The 22,474-nt window shown below is 40.5% G+C and overlaps 1 protein-coding gene and 4 non-coding genes across 5 annotated transcripts; 2 read left to right on the forward strand and 3 right to left on the reverse strand.

Moving 5' to 3' along the window:
* Window positions 1–7,630: 7,630 nt before the first annotated feature.
* Trnap-cgg (transfer RNA proline (anticodon CGG)) lies at window positions 7,631–7,702 on the reverse strand. The gene has a single exon. It is a non-coding gene; the product is annotated as a tRNA-Pro (tRNA).
* A 417-nt stretch (window positions 7,703–8,119) lies between these two features.
* Trnap-ugg (transfer RNA proline (anticodon UGG)) lies at window positions 8,120–8,191 on the reverse strand. The gene has a single exon. It is a non-coding gene; the product is annotated as a tRNA-Pro (tRNA).
* A 1,731-nt stretch (window positions 8,192–9,922) lies between these two features.
* On the forward strand, window positions 9,923–9,994 carry Trnap-agg (transfer RNA proline (anticodon AGG)). Its single transcript has one exon. It is a non-coding gene; the product is annotated as a tRNA-Pro (tRNA).
* An 889-nt stretch (window positions 9,995–10,883) lies between these two features.
* Trnap-cgg (transfer RNA proline (anticodon CGG)) lies at window positions 10,884–10,955 on the reverse strand. The gene has a single exon. It is a non-coding gene; the product is annotated as a tRNA-Pro (tRNA).
* A 1,736-nt stretch (window positions 10,956–12,691) lies between these two features.
* On the forward strand, window positions 12,692–21,831 carry LOC139735982 (uncharacterized). The gene is made up of 5 exons (XM_071646736.1): window positions 12,692–12,785; window positions 14,927–16,704; window positions 17,351–17,423; window positions 18,014–18,291; window positions 21,427–21,831. The coding sequence occupies exons 2-5, from the start codon at window positions 14,929–14,931 to the stop codon at window positions 21,829–21,831; spliced, it is 2,532 nt and encodes an 843-aa protein (XP_071502837.1). The 5' UTR covers window positions 12,692–12,785; window positions 14,927–14,928.
* The last annotated feature ends 643 nt before the right edge of the window (window positions 21,832–22,474 follow it).

Genomic DNA, 22,474 nt, shown 5'->3' on the forward strand with positions numbered 1-22,474 from the left:
GTGAATATCATTGTTGTATTATTTTGCTAATACTATTTATAGAGCGTGTAAGTTAAAGGAACAATTTGCTCACTAATCTACAGATCAATGAATGAACACGCGTGCTTGTAGACCCCCCCCCCCCCTCCTAAAAAGAAAGACACCAACAAACAAGAAAAATCCGTGTCCATGTAACCATCGGGGGAATTTACCTCCTGAAACCAGGGCAGTAGAACCACAAAACACGTGAAAGCACACAATAATAATACTAGCATTTATGTGTGGACGTACAAGACAGGTCTCGTATACAACACGCGCTTATGACGCACATGCATATACACATCAATACGTACTTGCATACATCAAGTATACAATCGCATACTTAGTATAGATAGAAACAAGATCTTTCAAAGCTGAATTTTGGGGGTTTAAGAATTAAGCCTACTTGACCTCTAGATGTAATTACAGCCAATCGTTTTCCTAGTTGACCTGCCTACTTGGTTCAATTAAATTTTCATTTGAGGTGCAGTGAGGTTCGCTGCGGCAATTACACGAAACCTTAAAGGTATAGCTTAGCCCCATGTACGTACTCCAAACTCCCAACTCATTTTCTCAAAATACACGTATAACATTGGATAGTGTGCTAGTAGATCTGAAACGTCCGTATGAATCACATGCCTTTAGTAGTACAAAGTGATGTCCGTGCTGGCGAAGAAGAAAAGAGATTAAAATTACCTGAAATTGAGCAACATTAAGACGAGAAATTAAGAATGACATATGTTGAAAGATAAACAACTTATACGCAAGATTATAATGATAGAAATGTTTAACAAATGTTAAACTACCATGTTGTATTATTCGGCATTCGTAACTTTTGTTTTTAAGGTATGGCTATGATGGTGGTAATGCAAATATCGCACTGATGATATACGTGTTGATAAAAACAGATGATGATAACGAAATGAGAAAAGAATCCACTTTCTTCTAAAGACTCCTATCGAATTTAAGATGAAAGGGTCGACAGTCAAATTAAATGGTGAAAACACAAAGATTAATTGAACCTATTGTAAATAATTTTCCTCCTTGTCATATCGCCATTGGTCTTGGTCACATAATCTTTTGATTGTGAAATATTAGCATTTGAAGCCACATGTTTAGACGATCCTCATGTCCGAACGTGAAGGGCATAGTTGCACGAGTATATACAATCCAAAGGTTGAGCAGTCCTATCCAATAGTAACATACGTGAGACGTGAGCTCTTTTCACTCACTCTATCAATTAATAGGCGACGGGCAAATGACGGGCGAGATGCTTCAACTCCCAAGGACGACAGACAGACAGACAGACAGACAGACAGACGGAAAAACAGAGAGACCGACAGGCAGACAAGACAGACAGCGAGGCAGACATACGGATGAAAAGAAAGACATCCGTGTAGCAAGTTAATAGATGATAGATAATGAGAATAAACCAGGAGATGGGAAGGAGACAAAGAAATGTATCGATCCCAAATCATCAATATCAGAATTTCTGGATTGCCATAAAAGGCCAAAATGTTTCTCTGCGTTTGAAAACAATTCAGATCTATATAAGTGACGTAAGATCTTACCCAATACTCTGCCCACTGTTTTAAGTTTCTGCTTAGTTTGTTGATTTGTGATTACAGCCAGTTTAAAGGGATCATCATGTACACGTACCCATTTTTCTCCTCCTCCTCCTCCTCCTCCTCCTCCTTTCCCCATTCCCTTTCATCATCATCATCATAATTATCACCATCATCATCATCATCATCATCACCACCACCACCACCATCACCACCACCATTGTATCATCACTCGTTATTGGGTTGAAAGCGCTCTTTGATGTTCATGAGATATACAGATGACAAGGAAATGTTGTTAACCCTGAAATTAGCTCTTTTATTCTGCCACCCCTCTGCCTCCAACCGTACCTCGCAAAGTCGAGAAATATGAGTGCACTTCGGCACCTCAAAGTGCGCCAGCATACATGAGAGAATTTGCATACATACTAGTAATATCCTATTCTATTGTGTGCCCTGGAGAGTCGGGGATCTATACCTTAAGTGTAAAATGAGTTACCTGTCGCTGTGCATTATTGCGACCTTTGCTCAGTAAGAGAAGGCGGTACGGATTAATGGCTGCCATAACCGGGAGTCGAATGACTGATACCTCGCCCGCATGGGAGGACGCATCAGGAATTGAGCAGACGTTACCATGGTAACCCCGAACGAGTGTACTCAAGCTTCACGCAACTGATATCTTGTTTTGAAAATTAAAACCGTCGGCGAATTAAGTCACTGTGCCTTCTTGGTATTCTCTCAGAAAACGCAAAAGGAAATTTCCTTGTTGTAGAATAAAAGAGATATCTTGTCTGTGAACACTGTCTTCCTACTGTAATCCCGTCTTTATTCTAATCAGGGAGGTGTTTCCACCTCTCTGTTCTAAGACTGGAATCTTTGATGCAATTTTACAGACATTGTCTAGACTGCCAGATATTAAATACCACAAATTGTTGAATATTATCATGGTAATTGCAATAAACACGCTTTTCTATGAGACAGTTATTGTAATGATAATATATGTTTGTGAAAATTTAAAAGACACTCCCAGCAGCAGAAGAAAAAAAAAACACATGGTATTAAGTATGTTCAACTGTTCAACTTGACTTAACTGGTGACGAATCTAGTAATCCAGGATCGACTACAATTATTTCAACATTTTCAAATTACAATGTTCATCTTTGTCAAGTAATAATGAATGTGCAATGTTATCAGTATGTATCATTATACATGCGCAGGAACTATTTACGTAACAACTCAGGAGGGGCTTTGCCTGAGTCTACCAGAATAACTGATGATGACAAACATGGAGAAAATATTAATATTTTATGAAAACGTTGATCATCTATTCTTGCATAAGAGCTTCCGCGCGTGTACATCAGAACAAGATGAAGGAAAAAATATAAAACTCTGTAAAGATATATGTACTTGATATCCCTTATGGTAAGAGAATAAACTATACGAAAATGCATTCACGTGTACCCATGCACTACAATAATTTACATAAAGGCTACATACATTTTCGCGGCAAATCCTCGTAAATCTGTTTGTCCTTCTATGAAAGTAGACTTTCAGTTGCATTTTTACGGACATTAATATTCGTTCTTAGGCTACAAGTCCGTTAGTCGTCCATGGAGATGAAACCAGCCATGATACAGTATAGATAGTTTGTTGCCGGCTGGGCATTAAATAGAAGTGGTATAGATTCTATCGCACGACAAGAACCAGTGCAGCTGACAGAATACTTTTTTAATACCGAACGTATGAGGGCGCTATCATAGCCTTACTATCTATCAACCCGCTCTGAGCCTTACGCTCTCGATCATTCATTTTCCGTCGGATCTTTTTGGTTTTACAACAGCATTTATGTGTGTTTTAGCATGATGGATAAAGGTCCGAGGACAGACTGTAGGATCGGAGCACAAAACACAATTACACACATACATAGATATACTTATTTACAAAATAATTATTGTTGTGTTTATGGTACTACTCTAGTAGACCGGGGAAAAGACCTTTGAATCATGTTTTAAGCTCTTTTATGCAACACTGAACGCGCACTTCATCAGCATTGTCAGTTAATGCGGACAACAATAACTGCTGTTGCATCCGTTTTCTAAAACAATGACCACGATGTTGTTAGCTCTTCACCTCTCGAAATCAAAATTGGTGTGTTACGTTGAAGATGATTTAAAGCAACAAATGAAACTACCATTTCCTTTGTCCTTATCACTGCGTAGTTTCAGGAAAATGACATCGATCATAAATTTCGCACCTTCATGGTCTACTCTCTTTACCAATGCCATGGTTGTCATGATGACCGCAGTGATTGAAAGTATTACATCTCCCTCTTTTGTTCCCGGGCCGGGCAAACTGCATTGTCATGCAGCACGTGTCAGTTCAACGTCGGGGTAAGATAATAGCAAAGACTGCAACTGTGGATGCCCAAATATCATTTACAGATGACTCAAATAAACAAGTCTCTCTCATCAAGAATCGACGAACAATAATATCCCAAAGACTTCCTTTTCTTTCCTTGGTGTTCTTAGATATCTCAATTACATTTTGGAGGGCATACTCCGACATAGAGAATTTCGGATATTTTGACATGCAAACCTTGATGGATCCCCGCACCGTAAGTTCGATAACCTTTCCCCTTAAGAAACACAAACAGTGAAAAGCTGTTATTTTTTTTTTTTTTTGGGGGGGGGGGCAAATATCATGACCATTTTAATGCATGGCGAAAGATCTCATGTTCTTCTGTGTTATTGGCTAATCATCCTGCTAATCATTTAAATCGATTTGGGTGTCTGGAACATGACGAATAAGGACGCCTTGCAAACCACTTCATAGTCAAAGTACTGAACAATGTTTCCTAGGCCTCTGCAATACTCATTGTAATACCCAAACTTTCGTATTACATCTTCTTCTTCTCCTTCTTCTTCTTTCTTCTTCCTTCTTCTTTCTTCTTCCTGTTCTCTTTCTTCTGCGTCTTCCTTTTTTTCGTTTTTCTGTCTTTCTTTCTTTCACAAATTTGGGTTTTTAGTATTCGTCCGTAGAGTCTTCCTGTCATACGGGGTTAAAAGAGTGAGACCAGGGAGGTGCTAGAGAAGGAGAGACAACTACTGCTCTCCTTTGAAGTCATGCGTGGCACCGCCGAGAAGTTATGCGTTCAACTACAGGTGTTACCCATGTGCTTTGACAAAAGAGAGCATCAATAATCGGGACTAGCGCTCTCACATCTAGAAATACTTGACCCAACTGCAATTCGCTCTCTCTTTCAATGTGATGGCAACAATGAATTTGTGTACCTTGAATTGGAGCAGCGAATCAAAATGCAGTGTAAAACTAACAATTTTAACACCAAATAGTTTAAAAGCACGCTGGAACAAGCTTTAGCGGAGTACTTCATTTGAAAGATCAAAATATCCCAGAATAAAAGATAGAAAACTAACATGCGGAAATGTGCGCATTATAGAAAAATATCAGGTTTTTAAGAGGGCCTAATTTTCATTTCATTTCGATTTGCACATTACGAAGAAACTAGAAATACATGTTTATAATATTGAATTCTTTCCTAAACTATTCTAAATCAATTCGAGTATTTCATTAAAAATTTTACGGTGAAATAAAGCTTGTAATTCAACGAAAGGTGAAATGCGTTCTTCGTCTCCGAACTTCGTCTTGCAACTAGAGCGGTGCCGAGCATGACTTCAAAGCGCAGTGGAATGCTAGACATCCCATTGTAACGCCTTGAACCCAAACATGTGTTTGCATGAATTATGAAGAGTTGCCACTCCATCTCCCTTGTAACACCTCCCTGGTGAGACACTGTTTCACATGGCACAGTCTGAAGTTGTCCCGCCCTGAAATGTTGTGAGACTATAGCTGGCGTAATTCTACATTGTGACGTTGATGACACAAGCCTTTCGTGCCTCTTTAATGCGACTCCAATCATCCGATTGTCGTGTCTTTAAAACCAGGCGAGCGTTGCGAATTACCTGACCTCGACAGCACAGTACTTTTAATACAAGACAAGGCAAGACACACCAAAGGCTTGTCTCCTATGAGCGCCTTTACAAGAACCCCAACCCCATTATTCCTGTAATCACGCCCGTATTGCTTGTCAGTATAGAAGTAGTATAGTAAGTAGCATTTAAAGCTCGACACATATATTCTTCCGGAAAAAGGAAGAAAGAATCAAAGAAGAACACTAGCTATTGATACAAGGTATAACTTTGTTGACTAAATAATGCTGAAGGTCAAATCTGATATGAAGTAAAATCCCATCTACAGATCTAATTATACAAGAGATATACGCACCAAGACAAGACATAAACTTTGTTATACATGATTAATTGATTTTATAATCATAATAGAAATGAAGATTAGAATAGCATTGAACATAACCGACAGCCATGAAAAGAATCAATAGGATTGACAGCTTTATATTAGAAGTTTTGAGTCTACGTTACGAATCCCTATTGTCTCCAGCTACATAGGCCCTATGATATACCAAACACCACAAGTTGTTTAGTGAATGATACAATAGTAATTTTAGAGATAAGTTATTAACTTATCATCTTTCTATTACAAACACTTCCAGCTGCATGGGTTATGATGTTATATAGCCTTGCTTCTAATGCATATAAAGCATTGTAGACCTATGGTATAGTTATAGACCTATGGTATTGAAGGCATATCTACATCATTATTGTGTGTACTGCAACGTTGGGTTTGTTGTTACAACTGTGTATTTTGTACACTGACTATGACTGATGAACTAAATAACATAGTCTGGTTCACAGAATAAGCCACTTACATGACATTATGTCCAGCACTGTGACAAGAGGGTCTTCATATATCTTCACTCAGTACCTTGCAGAGCCTTCTTGGAATATCATGATCTGTCGTCTCTAGTAGAATGAATATAATCTGGCTTGCTCAGTGACATTTAAGAAATTATGGAAGTCTATAACTCCAGCTGTGCCTCATGCTGTTGTTTTGCCTACCTTTACTGATCTGTCTGAATCTTCAACCGGCTCACTTCTGCTTAGACATCATGTTTGATTAGCAGCTGAACAAAGGGACAAAAGTATCAAAATATCGTACACATGTAGGTGTGATCTCATGCAAACTGGTCCGTTTTGTCAACGCATATAGCTGTAACACACGCATGAATTCTAAATAGTTTGTGTTTCCTCAAGCGAATCTGGGTTACTCCGATCGGCCAGGAGTTTTCCTCTTGTTCGAATGAACGCGAAGAGCCAGACACACTATGTAGAGGAGAACAATAACCGTGTAAATACACTATCAAAACAGCCACAAAACGTAGGGCACTTTATATCTTTTTGTTTACAGGAGGCAAATTTCATTGTACCAAAATGGACACAGGAGTTTTTGTAAAGTGCGTACAAAAATAAACCAGTTTTACAAAGGGGTCAAGCTAAGGGATGCTTCTCTCCACCCATGTGCTGTGGAATCGTTAGGTTGGACTATGTTGACAATATTGCAATTCTACAGGTTACAAAGCGTGCAAATTTCACAAGCTTGATACTGTAACTCCAATAAGTTTTGTGCCTCTCATAGACAATGATAAGCAGGTGGAAATGGATTCTAACCCTTTATTAAATATACTTGTATTGTGTCATTTCATGTTGATTTTTTTTTCAAATTTTAGTAGAACACGTCAGTGACATTAACGAGTCAGAATGATAGCCGACTGCTATATGACTTTTAGCAAAATGTCTTTTCTTGTTCCAGTAGACTCTTATGTTTGTAGTAAATTCAAACAAACGATTCAGGAGTGATTCCATTCACATAAATAGGATATAAGATACTATAGACTAATGGAATGTCATAAATGAACATATTCTGTACGAGACAGTGATATTAGCCCTATTCACATTTGTGGAGGATGTCATCTACTTGTAACCTACCATAAAACCCATGGAATGTGTATAAAAACAAATATCTTTTTCAACCATGACCTGGCCTTTAAACTATGAACATAAAATAAGAGAGATTGGATTCAAACCGCAAAAGAATTGCATGTGCTTGTGTACAAAAAGGGGCTTGTCCGGGAGTCGAACCCGGGACCTCTCGCACCCGAAGCGAGAATCATACCACTAGACCAACAAGCCGAACGTGCCTACACATCTGCATACTTAGTAGCTGAATGTCTGTTTAAAAATGTGTGCCGTTGGTATAGGTTGCACCATTCATAAGAATGATTGGAAATAACATACTCTCATAAACTCAGCTGTCATCATCGCTATTATTCATTATTTCATCGCTGATTTCCTTTACGTCAAAGCTATAACCTGACACATTCCTATTAATCCGAAATCTAATCACAGAGAACTAGAAGAATTAATTATTCGTGAAAATATCTCTGCTTATTTTTTTTTTTATTCGCTATGAATCCGGGGAAAAAAAAAAAACTTACTCCCAGTCCCTTAAGCGACACCAATAAGTTAGCAGTAAATTATTATTATTTTTTTTTTAAGTTTTATCATGTGTGATACAGGGAGAGCAAAAAGACAACAAAATTATCTCTCGGGCTTGTCCGGGAATTGAACCCGGGGCCTCTCGCACCCAAAGCGAGAATCATGCCACTAGACCAACAAGCCGGACACGTTTGATATTGGGCAACAGCACAATATAATTATCACTCTTCATGGAATAAGTTGTGATAAGCGAAGCTACGTGGCACATAAAAGTGTGTGTACAATGTAATTGGAGAGTTTATCCAGGCTGATGCTGATTGTGATGTTTGCTGAACTAGTTTATACTTGTGTCCTAAAGGCGCATGCTCAGGGAAGCGTAATTCGTACAAGAGCGCGGTGTCCCGTTTAAGATCCGTAATATCAAAATTCGTAAGAATCATTAATTTCCTCTCGTATGTTTCGCTGTACAGAAATAACCGCTAGAAACAGGAACTTGGATAATAAATGATCATCAGAGTTAGCTGTTAAAAGAGCTAACCGATGGGGAAGTTTAAAGCAAGAAAAAGAAATCCGACGAAACACTTTGTTGACTAATCAACTGTTAATGAGATGACTTGAATTGGTTGACAGGAAGTGAGACCTTCCGAGAGTGACAGATTGCTTACACGACCGCCTGAACTTTGTACTGTGATGTCGATCATTTTTCGCTACCTGCCTTGTAAGAAGTGGGTTTGCCACGTGTTAGATTTATTAGATGAGAGCTATACATTTCAATGGCAAAGGGTTAATAGGGAGTATTTATTCACGGGTCGTCATGGATTGATTTTAAGATTCAATCATGGGAATTGTCTGGGCATTGTATGTTGTGATCCTTGCAAGTTCCTAATCTTTGAATACTAGTATGCATTTGTATGTATATGATATATATATGAAGAGTTTAAATTCACCCAATACCACCCCTTCTCCCCCCTTCCCCCAAGATCCAGCTTTAACCTGAGATATTGGCAACTGAAGTTGATGAAAAAACAAAGAAAATCATCAATGATACGTGATGATTACAACAATGTCTTCAAAAATATCTCACTCTATAGTAACGAGAGTAATATCATTGAAATAATTTCATTTTAGTCTGTTCGATGATGAGCTCCCTTAAAAACAGAAAATGGCGTTTATCTGTTTTATATACCATTCAAACTCTTCATATCTAATATCGTTTAATACGTATACATTATGGTTATTATACGCCCATAGGGCCTATTGTTTGATATACTCTTGAAGTGAGTGAGATTAATGATGAAATGAAACAGGATGAAATATGAATGATAAGTACATGAACAGAGCTTCCTAAAATATGCTTTATATTTCCCTAAAAGATATTTTGTGAACCTTACAGGGGCTTTGCAAGAAACAATCATCTTATTTAAATCCCTCTGTCAAAACCAATGCAAACTATTATGCAAACCAATATTCCTGAAAGGTATATGGAACAGTTAACAGTTCTGCGTGTAGCATATAAACTGAGTGATTGCGCCATGTGGTCATCATCTCGAAGGCAGGGCGTGTCTTGGTACCAATCTTTCTGGCGCATGTGTCTGACGCCAGATCTACTCAAGATCTTGATGTCCACTGTTTAAGAGCAAAAGTAATACATGTAATGACAATTACAAACGGTGATAATACGATAAGAACGATGGCAAAAACAATGTTGATGTTGATAATAATCATAAAAACCATATATCGATGATGTTAGGGAATTTAGGTAATATCAGCTATACTAACCTCTTCACTGTTTGACAGCTAAGTGGTAAGACGTCATTCATGCGGTCATTACACCCTAATTGCGTCATTGTCGGCAGTTCCGGCGCGGCCGACAACATGTACTAGAATATTTGAACTCCGTGAGGGCGCTGTGCAGGCTTGTTGGTCTAGTGGTATGATTCTCGCTTAGGGTGCGAGAGGTCCCGGGTTCAATTCCCGGACAAGCCCCAAGATATTTTTTGTTTCTCCCCCACCCCTGGTTTTGTTTTGTTTTTTGTTTTGTTTTTTTCTTTTTTTTAATTTGCTTGTCAGCTGAAGAAACTCGGAAATGGTAGGGAAGAGATGAACTGGGGACCTTTTTTCTTTTTTGCTTGTTAGCTCATGAAACCCGGAAGTGCCCCCCCCCCCCCCCGGAAAACGCTCCGCCGGCCCTGGAACTAGTGTCAAAAGCAGCAGCAGTAGTAGAAGTATAAGTAGTAAAGCGGGAGTATAGCATCGGCGGTTGTAGAAGTAATTGGAGCAGTCACTGTAGGTGGGCATTTTTTTTTTAATTAGAAGTCTCGGTACTGGTGACAAATTATGTAATGTTAGTTAGCCTGCTGGTTTGATTGTCGCTCAGACTTGGAGCCAAGGAGGATGGTGTTTGACACCCAGGAGATCCAAGATGGTACTCAGTTTCAGTTTCAGTTTATTTCCACAGTTCAGGTAAAAACATATAAATACACAATCAATCAGTTCTAACACATACATATACAAACCAAAAATTATTTTGGATAAATACATAATCACAGTTAAAAGTTAAAAAGTGTGTGTTCCAGATTGACATTACAATTAAAATAAATGGTGGAGGAAAATGAATCAGCAGTAGGCCATTGGCCTTTCGAGGCTGATCCCCTGATCTTCCTAATCGCATATAAACGAAGTAGGCTTGTCTGTTCTGAAAGAAGCAAAATGATACATTATCTTCTATCTTCCTCTCTGTTTTATTCGTCTCTTAACATTTATCCATTTGGCTACTTACTTTTCCTTTCATTTTACATCTTCATCTAAAAAGAAGAAAAAAAAAGCTTTGCATTATTTTTACTTCTTATACGGCCAGTCAAAACTACAAAAGAATGGGCTTGTCCGGGAGTCGAACCCGGGGCCTCTCGCACCCGAAGCGAGAATCATACCACTAGACCAACAAGCCGCCGCATTTCCCACCAGAAATATCAAAAGTCACATAGAGTTGTTCTATCCAATGGAAGTCCTTTCTAGATGACATCGGATTGCACAATGATTGGGTGTTTACTGGTGACACGATAAAACATTTCCTATCACGCCGTTTGATAACGGAATTAACATTTTCAGATGTCATACATGACATTCTTATGTATTTTCTGTATCATTCTGTATTATCCAAACATTATCATTCTCACAGAAAATCATGGCAAATAAAAAACAAAGCAAAAACAAAACAAAACTGATGTGTACCCAGTTTAATTATAAATAGGAGTTCTCGTCTGTGTCGAACTTAATTAATCATTTCATGACTAAGAAAAAAGAAAAAAAAAGATATTTGGTAGATCCAATGGCAGGCATTAACACAAACACGGCCTGTGAATAGATTTAATCTGGAGGATTGTTTTATCACTTTTTACATATTTTTTTTTCTTTTTTATGCGACATCACGTCACTGAAAACCTATGTAAGATAAGATGGATCTTGAATACGGCGGGGGAGGGGGGGGGGGGGGGGTGGAGATTATATGAGTGGTCCCAAGATGGGTGAAGCCCGGCCATGAGTATTATACTGTATTTCTGTAGCTACGTCATTTTCGTCTCATTAAATGATAATGTTGTCGAAAGTTAAGTCTCCAAAATCGGGAATCTGTAAACCTGTCAGGGTATCCATGATAATGTTCTGAGTGATAGATTGCCAATAAGAAAAATACATGTACATATTGTACTTGGAGAAGATAATACCCGATGGCCTGTACGCCTTAGATGGATAGATAGATCAAAGATAGTAAGATAGACAGATAGATAGATTGATAGAATAGATAGATAGATAGATAGATAGATAGATAGATAGATGTAGATGGAAAGATAGATATAGATATAAAGATAGATAGACGAGGGCCTATTGGTTCCCAACAAATTACCTTACCTTAGTTGTAAATACAATTCCATTTCAAAATGAAATCTTGAATTAAAGGCTATAGTTGCATATAAAAGTTATGAGCGAGGTTTGAATTGACCGAGTTTGGATATCAAAAGAGTGTCTGAAACCTGTGATAAAATAAAATCCTCATTTATAGAGGTAAACGGATCTTATAGCTTCGACATCGGCCATGTTTATTATTACCCTACTGGAAGTACAATGAATATTAAAGTATAGACAACGAAGAAGAAGAAGAAGAAGAAGAAGAAGAAGAAGAAGAGGAAGAAGAAGAAGAAGAAGAAGAAGAAGAAGAAGAAGAAGAAGAAGAAGATGATGATGATTAGGATATGAAGATGAAAATGAAGAAGAAAACGGCCAGGAAGGATCGTCAGAAAGAAAAAAAAAACAGAAAGAGAGAAAGGGACCCAGGAGAAAAAAACAAAAACAAAAAACGAGGACGAGTAAAAAGATGAATACATGTACTAGTATAGAAAATTAGGAGAGATGGGGAGGAAAGGAGAGCAAGGAGAGAGAAATAGAGAGTATTTTACAGAAACTCTTTGTCATTACATGTATTCTTGGGACACTAAACTTTAAATAAAGGCGACGAGTACTGGTGTTACAATGTACATGATTAATACAATCTACAATTTAGTTTCCTTCTTTTTTCTACTTACCACTACGGTACAAAAATGAATGCATTCGTAAAAAGCCCAATAGCCCGATATGCATGCGCATGCATGCAACGTACTGTACGTGATGATCAAATTACAGAGGTAAAAGGTTACGTTTACACCGTTGTTCGAGCGCGTTGGTGGAAATGAAAAGACAACCTATTCAAGAATAGAGTCCAAACCGTCTTCATCGTAAGTCAGAGGTGAGTATTTTTTAGTTCATTTCGTAGGTATTCTCAATATATTATAACTACATAAAGACGTAAATAAATGGCCGAAGGAAACGTTGGAAACATAGGTTTTGCCCGTTTACAGAACAACGTTCGATACGTTGAGCCTCGGCCTACAGTCAATTGTTCATTCGGTGGCCGCGTTTTAGACTGAGCTGCGTTAGTTGCTACGCTCACAATAAGGCCAACGTAACGCCTTGTTATCACGTTTATAGCAGAAGAGAAAGAATCCTCACCTCAAGCAAGCAATACTATACTATACCATCATATTCTATCGACATTATCAAAGAATTTTGCTGTCGAAGAGATCTTTGTTCAGTGTTGTTCTGGCAATATACAGTACGTAGGTCTAGTCTAGTCGGTCACCAGTCGCAGGGCCATGCCCATGATGGACATGGGCTTTCAATACAGTCAGCAGTAACACTAACACTCAACAGTGTAGATCTATGCTGTAACCAACTGTTAACGTTTAATAATACATTTTTCATTTCACACAAGGCAGTGACAACATAAGAAGTTCGGGTTACCTGTGTAACGTTGATTATCATTAAGTCGCCACTACCTAAAGTCGCCATCAGACATTCACGTCGCATGTACATCCATAACACGTGCATGCCGTGATCGGAGATCAGCTAGGGCGACGGATTTTCATCGCTCTCAAAAGATATTCCTAATTCACCTTTTTCCTCCATAAAAACACAAATTATAATCTGAATGTATTTTGCCATATGCAACAGGTCACAAAACCATTTTTAATGCTAGAATGTTTTTTATTTCGAATGGATTTCAGGTGGCAGATTAACAAAGTTTTTCAAACGCGATGATGCACAATGCATCCTGGTCCTACATTGTTTGAAGTGTGTGAAAACACATGCGCTAATAACTAGTATAGACGCTTCTAATACGTGTCGCGCTATGGGCGGCAAACTAATTCAGTGCCTATCGTTATTTCGCCCCCCTGGAGTGCATAGGAAATACACACAAGTGGCGACTATATGGTAATTGACGTTTTTTATTAAATTGTATTTTGAAATTCCTGTACCATACCATACTGCAGTATGGTAAGGGTGCCACGTTACCACGTATCGGCAGGGTACCTTACCATCGGCACCCTGCGTATCCTTTTAAGCCGCGCAAAGAAAATGCATTGCACGCACTAAAATGGCATTATTTCACTACGGAGATTCAGAATCAACAGGACGGTCACGATATTTGAAACTGCAGTATTTATGGCATATTGGAGGCAAAACGTGGGCTACTTTGTTTTATACTTTGGGAATAAATAGGCTGCAGATCCTTGGGGTGACAATAAGTGGTACCCTCAATCATACATCATGGATGTATTTACTGTTTATAAAGAGGTGAATGAATTCTGAATTGTGCCAAAACACACCAGTGATGTATAACGTACAATGTGGACGACTGTGAAACCCCCAACTCCCATGCATGGTATCCCTCGTGGGGTATCCCATGTGCCATACTCCCATGATATGCATGACATTTGCTACTGCTGTACATTGCTTAGCCATGGTGTGCATCAAACACATTCAAATAGTAATTACCTGTTTGTACCAGTGGTGCTGCTGCTCACAAAGTGTTCTGTTAGACTTACAATGTAAGTCAGTTAGTGAATGGGACAGTATGAGTAGAATTCTATACTGTGATCAAATGTTTTGTACACATACCATCACAGCTGCACGCAATGCTAATTTCAGTGCAAATATTACACCAACATACAAGTTGAAGTGTGAGTGGATTTTGTATTACAGACAGCTTGTACATTTGTAGCTACAGTGTTTTGGCTATTGTCATGGAAAAGTTTGGCCAGTTGAAGGTTGTACAATTATTGAATTGAAACATAAACATGCACAGCAACACTTACTGGCAAGTTCTTTTGTCAGCATCACAGTTCTTGCTTCAACAGTAGACATTTTGTATTAGATAACCCAAAATAAAAAAAAAAAACGTGTCACAAACCTGCTTCCATTTAGCAGTCATCTGTCAGATGGTCAATTAAAATGTAAGTTGAATCCCAGGTGTCTGCTGATGGTTGTAACTTGATGGTGCTGAAATAACCCAGAACCTTTATTTCCCCCCCCCCCCCCCTATTTCAGGTATGGCAAGTCCACAGGATCTTGTGCCAGGAGGGACAACCACCCCTACAACTATGTCGCAGCAAACTCCTCCACAGACATCAGCTGTCACACTTGCCACACCTGCCACAACCACAATACCAGCAACTATTGCACCGCAGACCACACCCATCCCATCACCTGCTTCCACCCCAACCCTTGTTGATGGACCCCTCTCTGCACCTGTGCACAAAGTGGCACTCCCCCCACCTCCATCAGGAGGGAGTTTGGTTCCCCCAAGTAGAGTCTCTCCATCACCCAAGCCCAGTGGAGCAAGTCCTCGGAGTTCACCGGCAGGGACTACCAAAGATTCTGAGGGCCAAAGAGTGATAGTTACAACCAGGACTCCTATATTTGTTCGATCTTACACTCCCTCTCAGACGACGCAGTCCAGTCCCAACCAGCCCGCCAGCCCTCGTATCACCGCAGCAACAATACGACCGACACCCACTGGACAGGTAATGCCGACGACGGCCGGACAGCAGTTGCAGCAGGTCCAGCAAGTGCAACATGTCCAGCAAATCCAGCAGGTGCGACCGATCAGTGGTCAGGTGAGGCCAATACGGGGCCATGCCAGATCGATCCAGAGTGCACCGGGCAGGGCCACCCATGTGAATCAGATTCGCGTTATGGCCAATGGACCCATGCGACCTACCACTGCACAGGCCTTGATGCAGGCCAGAGCTCAGATACGTGCCCAGGCCAGGTCTGGTGGTCTTGTCATCAGGGAACAGACTCCGCCCTCCAGGAGCCCACCACAGGCTTCCAGAGGACAGCAACCCAGAATCCGCATCCCCATCTCGGCAGCAGGTAGGGGGGTGCAATCCTCCATCATGATGCAAGGAGCACAGGTGCGAGGTCCTTTCTACCCTCATGCTGGCTCTCCAACACTCCTTGCCTACCCGCAGGGTAATACCCGGTTACAAGCAGCTCTCAGCGGCAACCATGTCGCATCTTCACGCGTTACTATGACAACCACTGGGCAGTTGATTGTCCAGGCACAAACAAAGCCATCCCCTGGAAATGGACAAATTAGCCCGAGGCTTGCATCCCCCCAAATCAGACATGGTTTGGTGTCACCAACAAGAGCTAGGATGCCTTCCTCTCATTCTGGCCCTTCCCATTCCCACCACAAACCCATCCTCCCGTCTCCGGGGCGCACCATCACCAGCAACCACCAGCTGCTGACTGTGGCTGGACCCCAGCAGAATCTGCACCAGGCTCACCGACCCACTGCTCAAATCAGAGCTCACTTACCTCGAGTATCCCCTCGTCCCACAGGGCCAATCCAAGCACATTCCCACCACAACACCAGTGACCCTACCCTTCACTCTAGTCCTGATGCCACACCCATCAACCTGGTCACATCGCCCAAGGGGTCACCCCAGCTTCAACCAGTGGACATGTCGGCTAAATCTAACCATAGTCCTAGTTCAACAACCATTCCTACCCAGTCCCACATCCAGTCCACACCTCGCTCCTCCTTAAAATCCGAAGGTAGCGACAGTGACACCTCTTCCAAGAACAGTCGTTTCAAGGTGACATCGACGGCAGCCGCAACATCCTCCACAAATCCGACCCCAGGGCCGTCTTCATCAGCGAACATCAGTGAACCAATGGATACAGAGGGTGGGGGGTCTGAGGTCACAGAGGCTGTCATTGAAATACCAAAGGAGATCCCAAAGGCTGTAGTCAAACCACACATCCTCACACATGTCATTGATGGCTTCATCATTGAAGAGTCAAAGGAACCATTCCCGGTATGTTACTATGTTTTCTATCATACATCATGCTGACTGATGTCATACACTGTAAGAGGTTTATGTATTTATGTTAAAGTACCTGTTACAATTTGTTTCTTCAACCTCTCATAACAAACAAATACAGGGCACTCCCGTTATAACGAACACAGTTTTAATGAAATTCCAGTTACAACGAAGTAAAGATTCAGGCCGCAACCCATTCTATGTCTTTTATTGTTTATTTGTTCGGTCATAACAAATTTTCAATGTAACGAAAGAAAAATGCCACTCTCGAGGACTTTGTTATGACGGGAGTCCACTGTAGAGTCATATTTGATGAAGCAATGCATTGTACATGTATACCACACTGCTTCATGCTTCCCTATCCTACAAAAGCATATGAGGAGAACCAAGAGTGGAGCATTCTACTTCAGCTGCACTTTATTGATATACATGTACAGTGTAGTCTGGAGAGAGATTACCCTCTTAGTTAGTCATAACATAGTAATGCAAAAATGCTGTTTTTAAAGGGGTCAGGGGAGTTATGAAGAGTTATATTAGGAATGTGAATTTTTGAGGTGTTCGATGGGCTGCATATCTTTTAAATCTGTAGCATGTGTCTTATTTACTCTGTTATCTTTCATTCTTGTATGTCATGAAACAGGTCACATCCGGTATTTTGTCCGAAGCTAATGTGGCCTACAAGAACACTCCACCGCAGAGCAAGAAAAGACCCGGTAAAATTAAGTCTTTATCATCAGTGACCTTGAATAAAATCTGATAATGTGATGATTTTATCATCATGTGATAAAAGTTCTTATCATTTTACATTTGAACCTCCATTATATTGATGTGAGATCGATTGCTCTAAACAGGTCAGTATTATGAAAAGTGATAGTCGTGCTACCTGTAGATTGCAAATCCAAAGAGTTGTCTAAATTGAGTATTGTTGTAAGGCACTGAAATCTGCATGTGAAGATTTGGATGGGTATTTCGACAGAAACTCTTCTGGGATGGGTTGTTTGAAAGTTGATCAGGAGATAATACTTGTACTTTGAGTTATGACATTGAACTTACATGTGTAAATGCCTGTGCAATTTTCTTGAAAATATTTTTGAGCCTACACTTAATACAGCTCCCACTCCCATGCCTTACTTACAACTCATCATTCTCCCGGTAAGCAATGATCATACTTCTGCCACTTTAAATTTTAGTCTTCTAATCTGGCATATCCTAAAATATAAAAGCCTAATCTATGTTCTCACTGACAACGATTCGATAGCATGAAATTCTTAGATCAAGTTTTCATTTTTCCTTCAAACAACAGCGTCTGAGCCAGTCGAGGAAGGTGCTCTGCTGCGATGCGAGTTCTGTGGCAAAATGGACTCGCCACGCAAATTCAAGCGTTCCAAGCGTTTCTGCTCCATGGCCTGTGCCAAGCGCTACAACGTGGGTTGCTCCAAGCGTCTTGGTCTCTTCTCCCCACGCCAGCCAGAGAAGCCAGAAAAGACAAAGTACAAGCTAAAGCTACAGCTGAAGGCAAAGCCACTCAAGGGACAGAGAGGAAAACATGGCCGCCTCAGCTTCAATGTCTCCCAGCCTTGGGTGAGATAAGACTCATGGGTCAAGGGCAATTACTCCGGACCCTTCCCCTGACCTTAACCCTAATCCTAATCCTGAACTGGGGTGGTATTCTGAGGTCGTAATTAATTCTGTAATTAACTTCGTGATTAAGTCATGAAGTTAATAGGCCCTTAATCATGGGCAAAATCGGTATTCTGAGGACGTAATTAAGGTATGATTAAGTCCCCTGTAATTATCTTAGGTCCCTCCCATCTAATTGTTATTCCATCCAATCAGACGCGTTGTTAGAAGCCAAAATGATGATTACACGCGCAAATATGCCCTCAATGCGCGCTCCTCCACGCCCCTGTAATTACAACCCAAGAGCTCCGTGCGCACACTCCGGTATTTGATTACAACCCCTCACCTACGCACGCGAAGATCTCAACCTCTTTGCTCACATAAAATGACAAAATTCCTCGAAGATCGGCTTTTATTTCTTTTTTTCTCTGAATTCTACGGATACCATGATAACAACATTCAACCGCTCCTCGGTTACCGAAGACGGTAATCATCGTTGTGGCAGAGAAAACACGATGTATTGCGTGATATCGGAGTAGTTAATGACACTCTTTGGTATCATTAAGTTTTCCATTAACTTTCATACTTAATTACACCCTCAGAATACCGATTCGTAATTAACTCTGTGATTAAGTCCTCTCAGAGGTGCACGCGCATTGATACGCGCAAACGCGTAGGTCCTTCCCGCCAAAACGCTTGTTGCTATGGTAGTTAATATACCCCCTACTTAATCATGCTCTCAGAATACCAATTCGGTAATTAAGTGCTAATCAGACACTTAATAAGCTCTCAGAATACGGCCCCCTAATCCTAACCCTAATTCAAACTCTAGCCCTAAACCTAACCCTAACCCTAATCTTTACTCTAACCTTATAACTAACCAGTATTTAGCCGGGGGTAATTGCCCCGATACAGTGACTCACAGTTCACTCTAACTTGTGCATGGTTCATTACATAGTATGACTTGCAACTGATACTGAATTACTCCTAATGTACACAAAATACATAAAAAACCTTGGGATATGCATACGCACAAAGGACACTTTATAATTATGTGGTGTGACATCATTTTACCTAAATTAATTTTTACCTAAATGTGTAAATTAATACTAGTGGTCCTTTTCAGGACCACTAGTATTAATTTACACATTTCTCCACAGGTTATTTCTCTTGTCTTCTCTCCTCAGGTCTACACTTTAATCTCATTTTGATTTCTTATTTTTGCTTTTCTCCCACAGGAACCTTTTCAGGACTTAACTGTCCTCAATTTTCCTTTCCATTTTTTTCCTTCTCAGCAGCATTTCATTCTAGGATCCATACTAGCTCCCTCTGATTTACGTCTTGAATTTCAATTTGTTCTTTTCTACTTCTTTTCTTTGTCCCCCCCCCCCCCCACCCCCCCCCCGCCTCTCTCTCTCTCTCCCTTCTATCAACATATTCTCATCTCTCCTCTACTTACCCTTCCTTCGAGGGATTATTCGTCTTTTCTCCATTGATTCCGCATTCCATAGCCACACTGTTCGCCGACTTCGTTTTTCTTCTCTTGGTTTCATGAATTATTACTGCTCTCCCCTATCTCCATGATTCTCCAACATTCAACTCCTTCCTCTTCCTCTTCCCTTCTATTTCATCTTTCCCCTTCTAACGATGTCCGAACATCCTACTTGATTCTCACACTATTCTTCCTTACCACTCTCTGTGTTCCTTTCTCTACCGTCTCCACTAGTGCAACTTCAACCTCTAGCCCATTACTGTCTCCCACTCTTCACTTTCTGCCCTCCTCACAACCCCCATATGTCGCTTCCCTCTTCGTTTCTCCTCTTTCTAGGCTCTTCTGCCAAACAGCGATCTGATTAAGGACTACATACACATGGTGTCACCGCAAATCTTTCTTCCTCATCATTTTACCTATATAAAGTTGGAGATCATAAAGCAAGAAAAATGTGTGTAGAGCCGATTTGGGCTATATAATCTTTATGGTTTTCTAACTTGTTAATTCTTCTTTATAATGCTTTCTGTGTAGAGCACTTTTTATGAATATCAATTTAAAGCTTGACATCTAACAAATTCAGATCTGTTAAATGCCAAATGAAATATTTTTCAGACATTATATGGCTTTTGTGACAAGGCATCACATATTTGTGCTCCCTGAGATGTCCACGGTAGTACGCAACAAATCAGTTAGAAATGCATTTCAAGAAAATCATCACATTTTTCATTATCAATTCTGTTAAACAGCCAAATAACATACACTATAAAAGCATATTCGTCAATTAAGAGCATGTAAAAAGATGCATGAACATGTGTTTCTTCTTGTAGTTCCTGATTTTCTGTACCATTCATTTGTTCAAATATGCATGTAGTTAATGGTGTGTATGAGTCTGTGTGTCAGTGTGTGTGGGAGTGTACACACAAAGTTGTACCATATTTCCTTTCATGTTTTTGTGTGTTATTAATGTGTGGGTGTCTGACGCACTCTCTGGTGTTTGTTAATGTGAGTGTGTGGGTGAGTGTTTGTTTTCTTCCCTGAATCAAGTCCTTCACATGGTGTATTGTATGTCTCGGCAAAGCTGTTAACATGCTTTTTAACATGTCCTCCCTAAGTCTACCTATTGGCTTCTTTGCTCATTGCATTGTGCATCTAAACCACCATACCTACGTGTAGATTTCTGTGCTCATAAACATCAAATTTGGAGTATTTCATACTCGTGAATTTGCTGCAGTTCATGATAGATCTGATAGCAAATGCAATGTAAATACACACAAACTGATCATAGTGATCTTGATATAAAATCTTCCATGTTGGTGTAGATCTACCTATCAGATTCTCTGTCTGACCATTTGACACACAGGAAACCATATATAAAGCCTGCTTTCCCATTCTTATAAAATTGTATTTCACACTCCTGTGATACAAAGTGTATGGTTGTGACTCACAGGTATTCCCTACAGTCACTGTGAATCTTGACTCCAAATCTAACTTCCTGCTCTGAATACACATGTTTCAATATTGTTGACTGCTAGTGTGGCAAACTTTAGACAATCTCGGTGATTGCTCGACGCCTCTCTTACCACTTTTTGTTGCTGATATTACAGAGCAAAGCCCCACAACTGGAAAACGTACAGCTCCCCCAGGAGACCAGTAGCAGTGGTAGCAGCTCCAGTTCAGCTCCATCAGAGGAGAACCCTTCTTCACCCTCACCCAACGTGGTGGTCTCCTCGCCCAGCCGCAGCGACCAGAGCTTCCAGTACTCGGACGATAGCGACGATCTCCCGCCGGGACTGGGGCGCGACCCCGGATCATGGTCGGTGGAGCATGTTGCCACTTTCATCCGGACGCTGCCGGGATGCGGCGACTACGCAGAGCAGTTTCACTCACAGGAGATTGACGGCCAAGCCCTGATGCTACTCAAAGAGGATCATCTCATGACCGCCATGAACATGAAGCTTGGTCCAGCGCTCAAGATTATCAACAAGATCAACACCCTCAAAGATAAATGATATTCCTCCCTCCCGATCCTCATAGGTGACGTCATCTACTGACGCTGAACATGTGTTGCGCAGAAGGGATGCAAGGTGGTAGGTGCCTTGATGATTCATGAATTGGTGCAAGATGGAGGGTGGAGGAGGAATTGATGCTCTTTAAAGAGAGTATATTAAGAAAAGGTATGTTTGGAAGGCTCTGTGTATTAAGCAGTGAGAGTGCAGGATAGTAGTCAGAAACAAGGTTATGGGACCATTGAATTGGTGTACATCAATGAGGTTTTCATGGTTTCTCCTGTGTGCAGAAAGATAGATAGCATTGAACAAAATGTATTGCAGCTGAGGATATGGTTTCTGTCTCCAAGTCACACCAGCGTAAATGCAGATTTATGTTGCAGGAATCATATTACGTGGGGGGGGGGGGGAGTCAGCTGTGATGAAGTGGACTCATAGGTGTTGGTTTATGAGCCTCAGTCACACTGGCAAAACTTTGGGAAGTCTAATTTTGAGAACACTTTGCAAAGTTTGACAAAACTTCTTGAAGTTTCAGTTCAAAAAAGAAGAAAGCATGTACTGTACTGTCTGACAGCTTTAGGAGACACTGCAAACAAGAAATGGACTGGTCACAAGACAGAAGTTCTGGCTCTGTGCATTAAGATTG

Source organism: Diadema antillarum, unplaced genomic scaffold, assembly GCF_040938485.1.
Source record: "Diadema antillarum isolate AM-2024a unplaced genomic scaffold, OU_Dant_1.0 seq00000616_RagTag, whole genome shotgun sequence".
Taxonomy (NCBI): domain Eukaryota; kingdom Metazoa; phylum Echinodermata; class Echinoidea; order Diadematoida; family Diadematidae; genus Diadema; species Diadema antillarum.

Excerpts from the sequence above, each read along its gene's own strand:
- LOC139735982 (XM_071646736.1), top strand. The coding sequence starts at position 14,929 with ATGGCAAGTCCACAGGATCTTGTGCCAGGAGGGACAACCACCCCTACA. Across the intron at positions 16,705-17,350 it reads AGTCAAAGGAACCATTCCCG|GTCACATCCGGTATTTTGTC; the intron begins GTATGTTACTAT and ends GTCATGAAACAG. Across the intron at positions 17,424-18,013 it reads GCAGAGCAAGAAAAGACCCG|CGTCTGAGCCAGTCGAGGAA; the intron begins GTAAAATTAAGT and ends TTCAAACAACAG.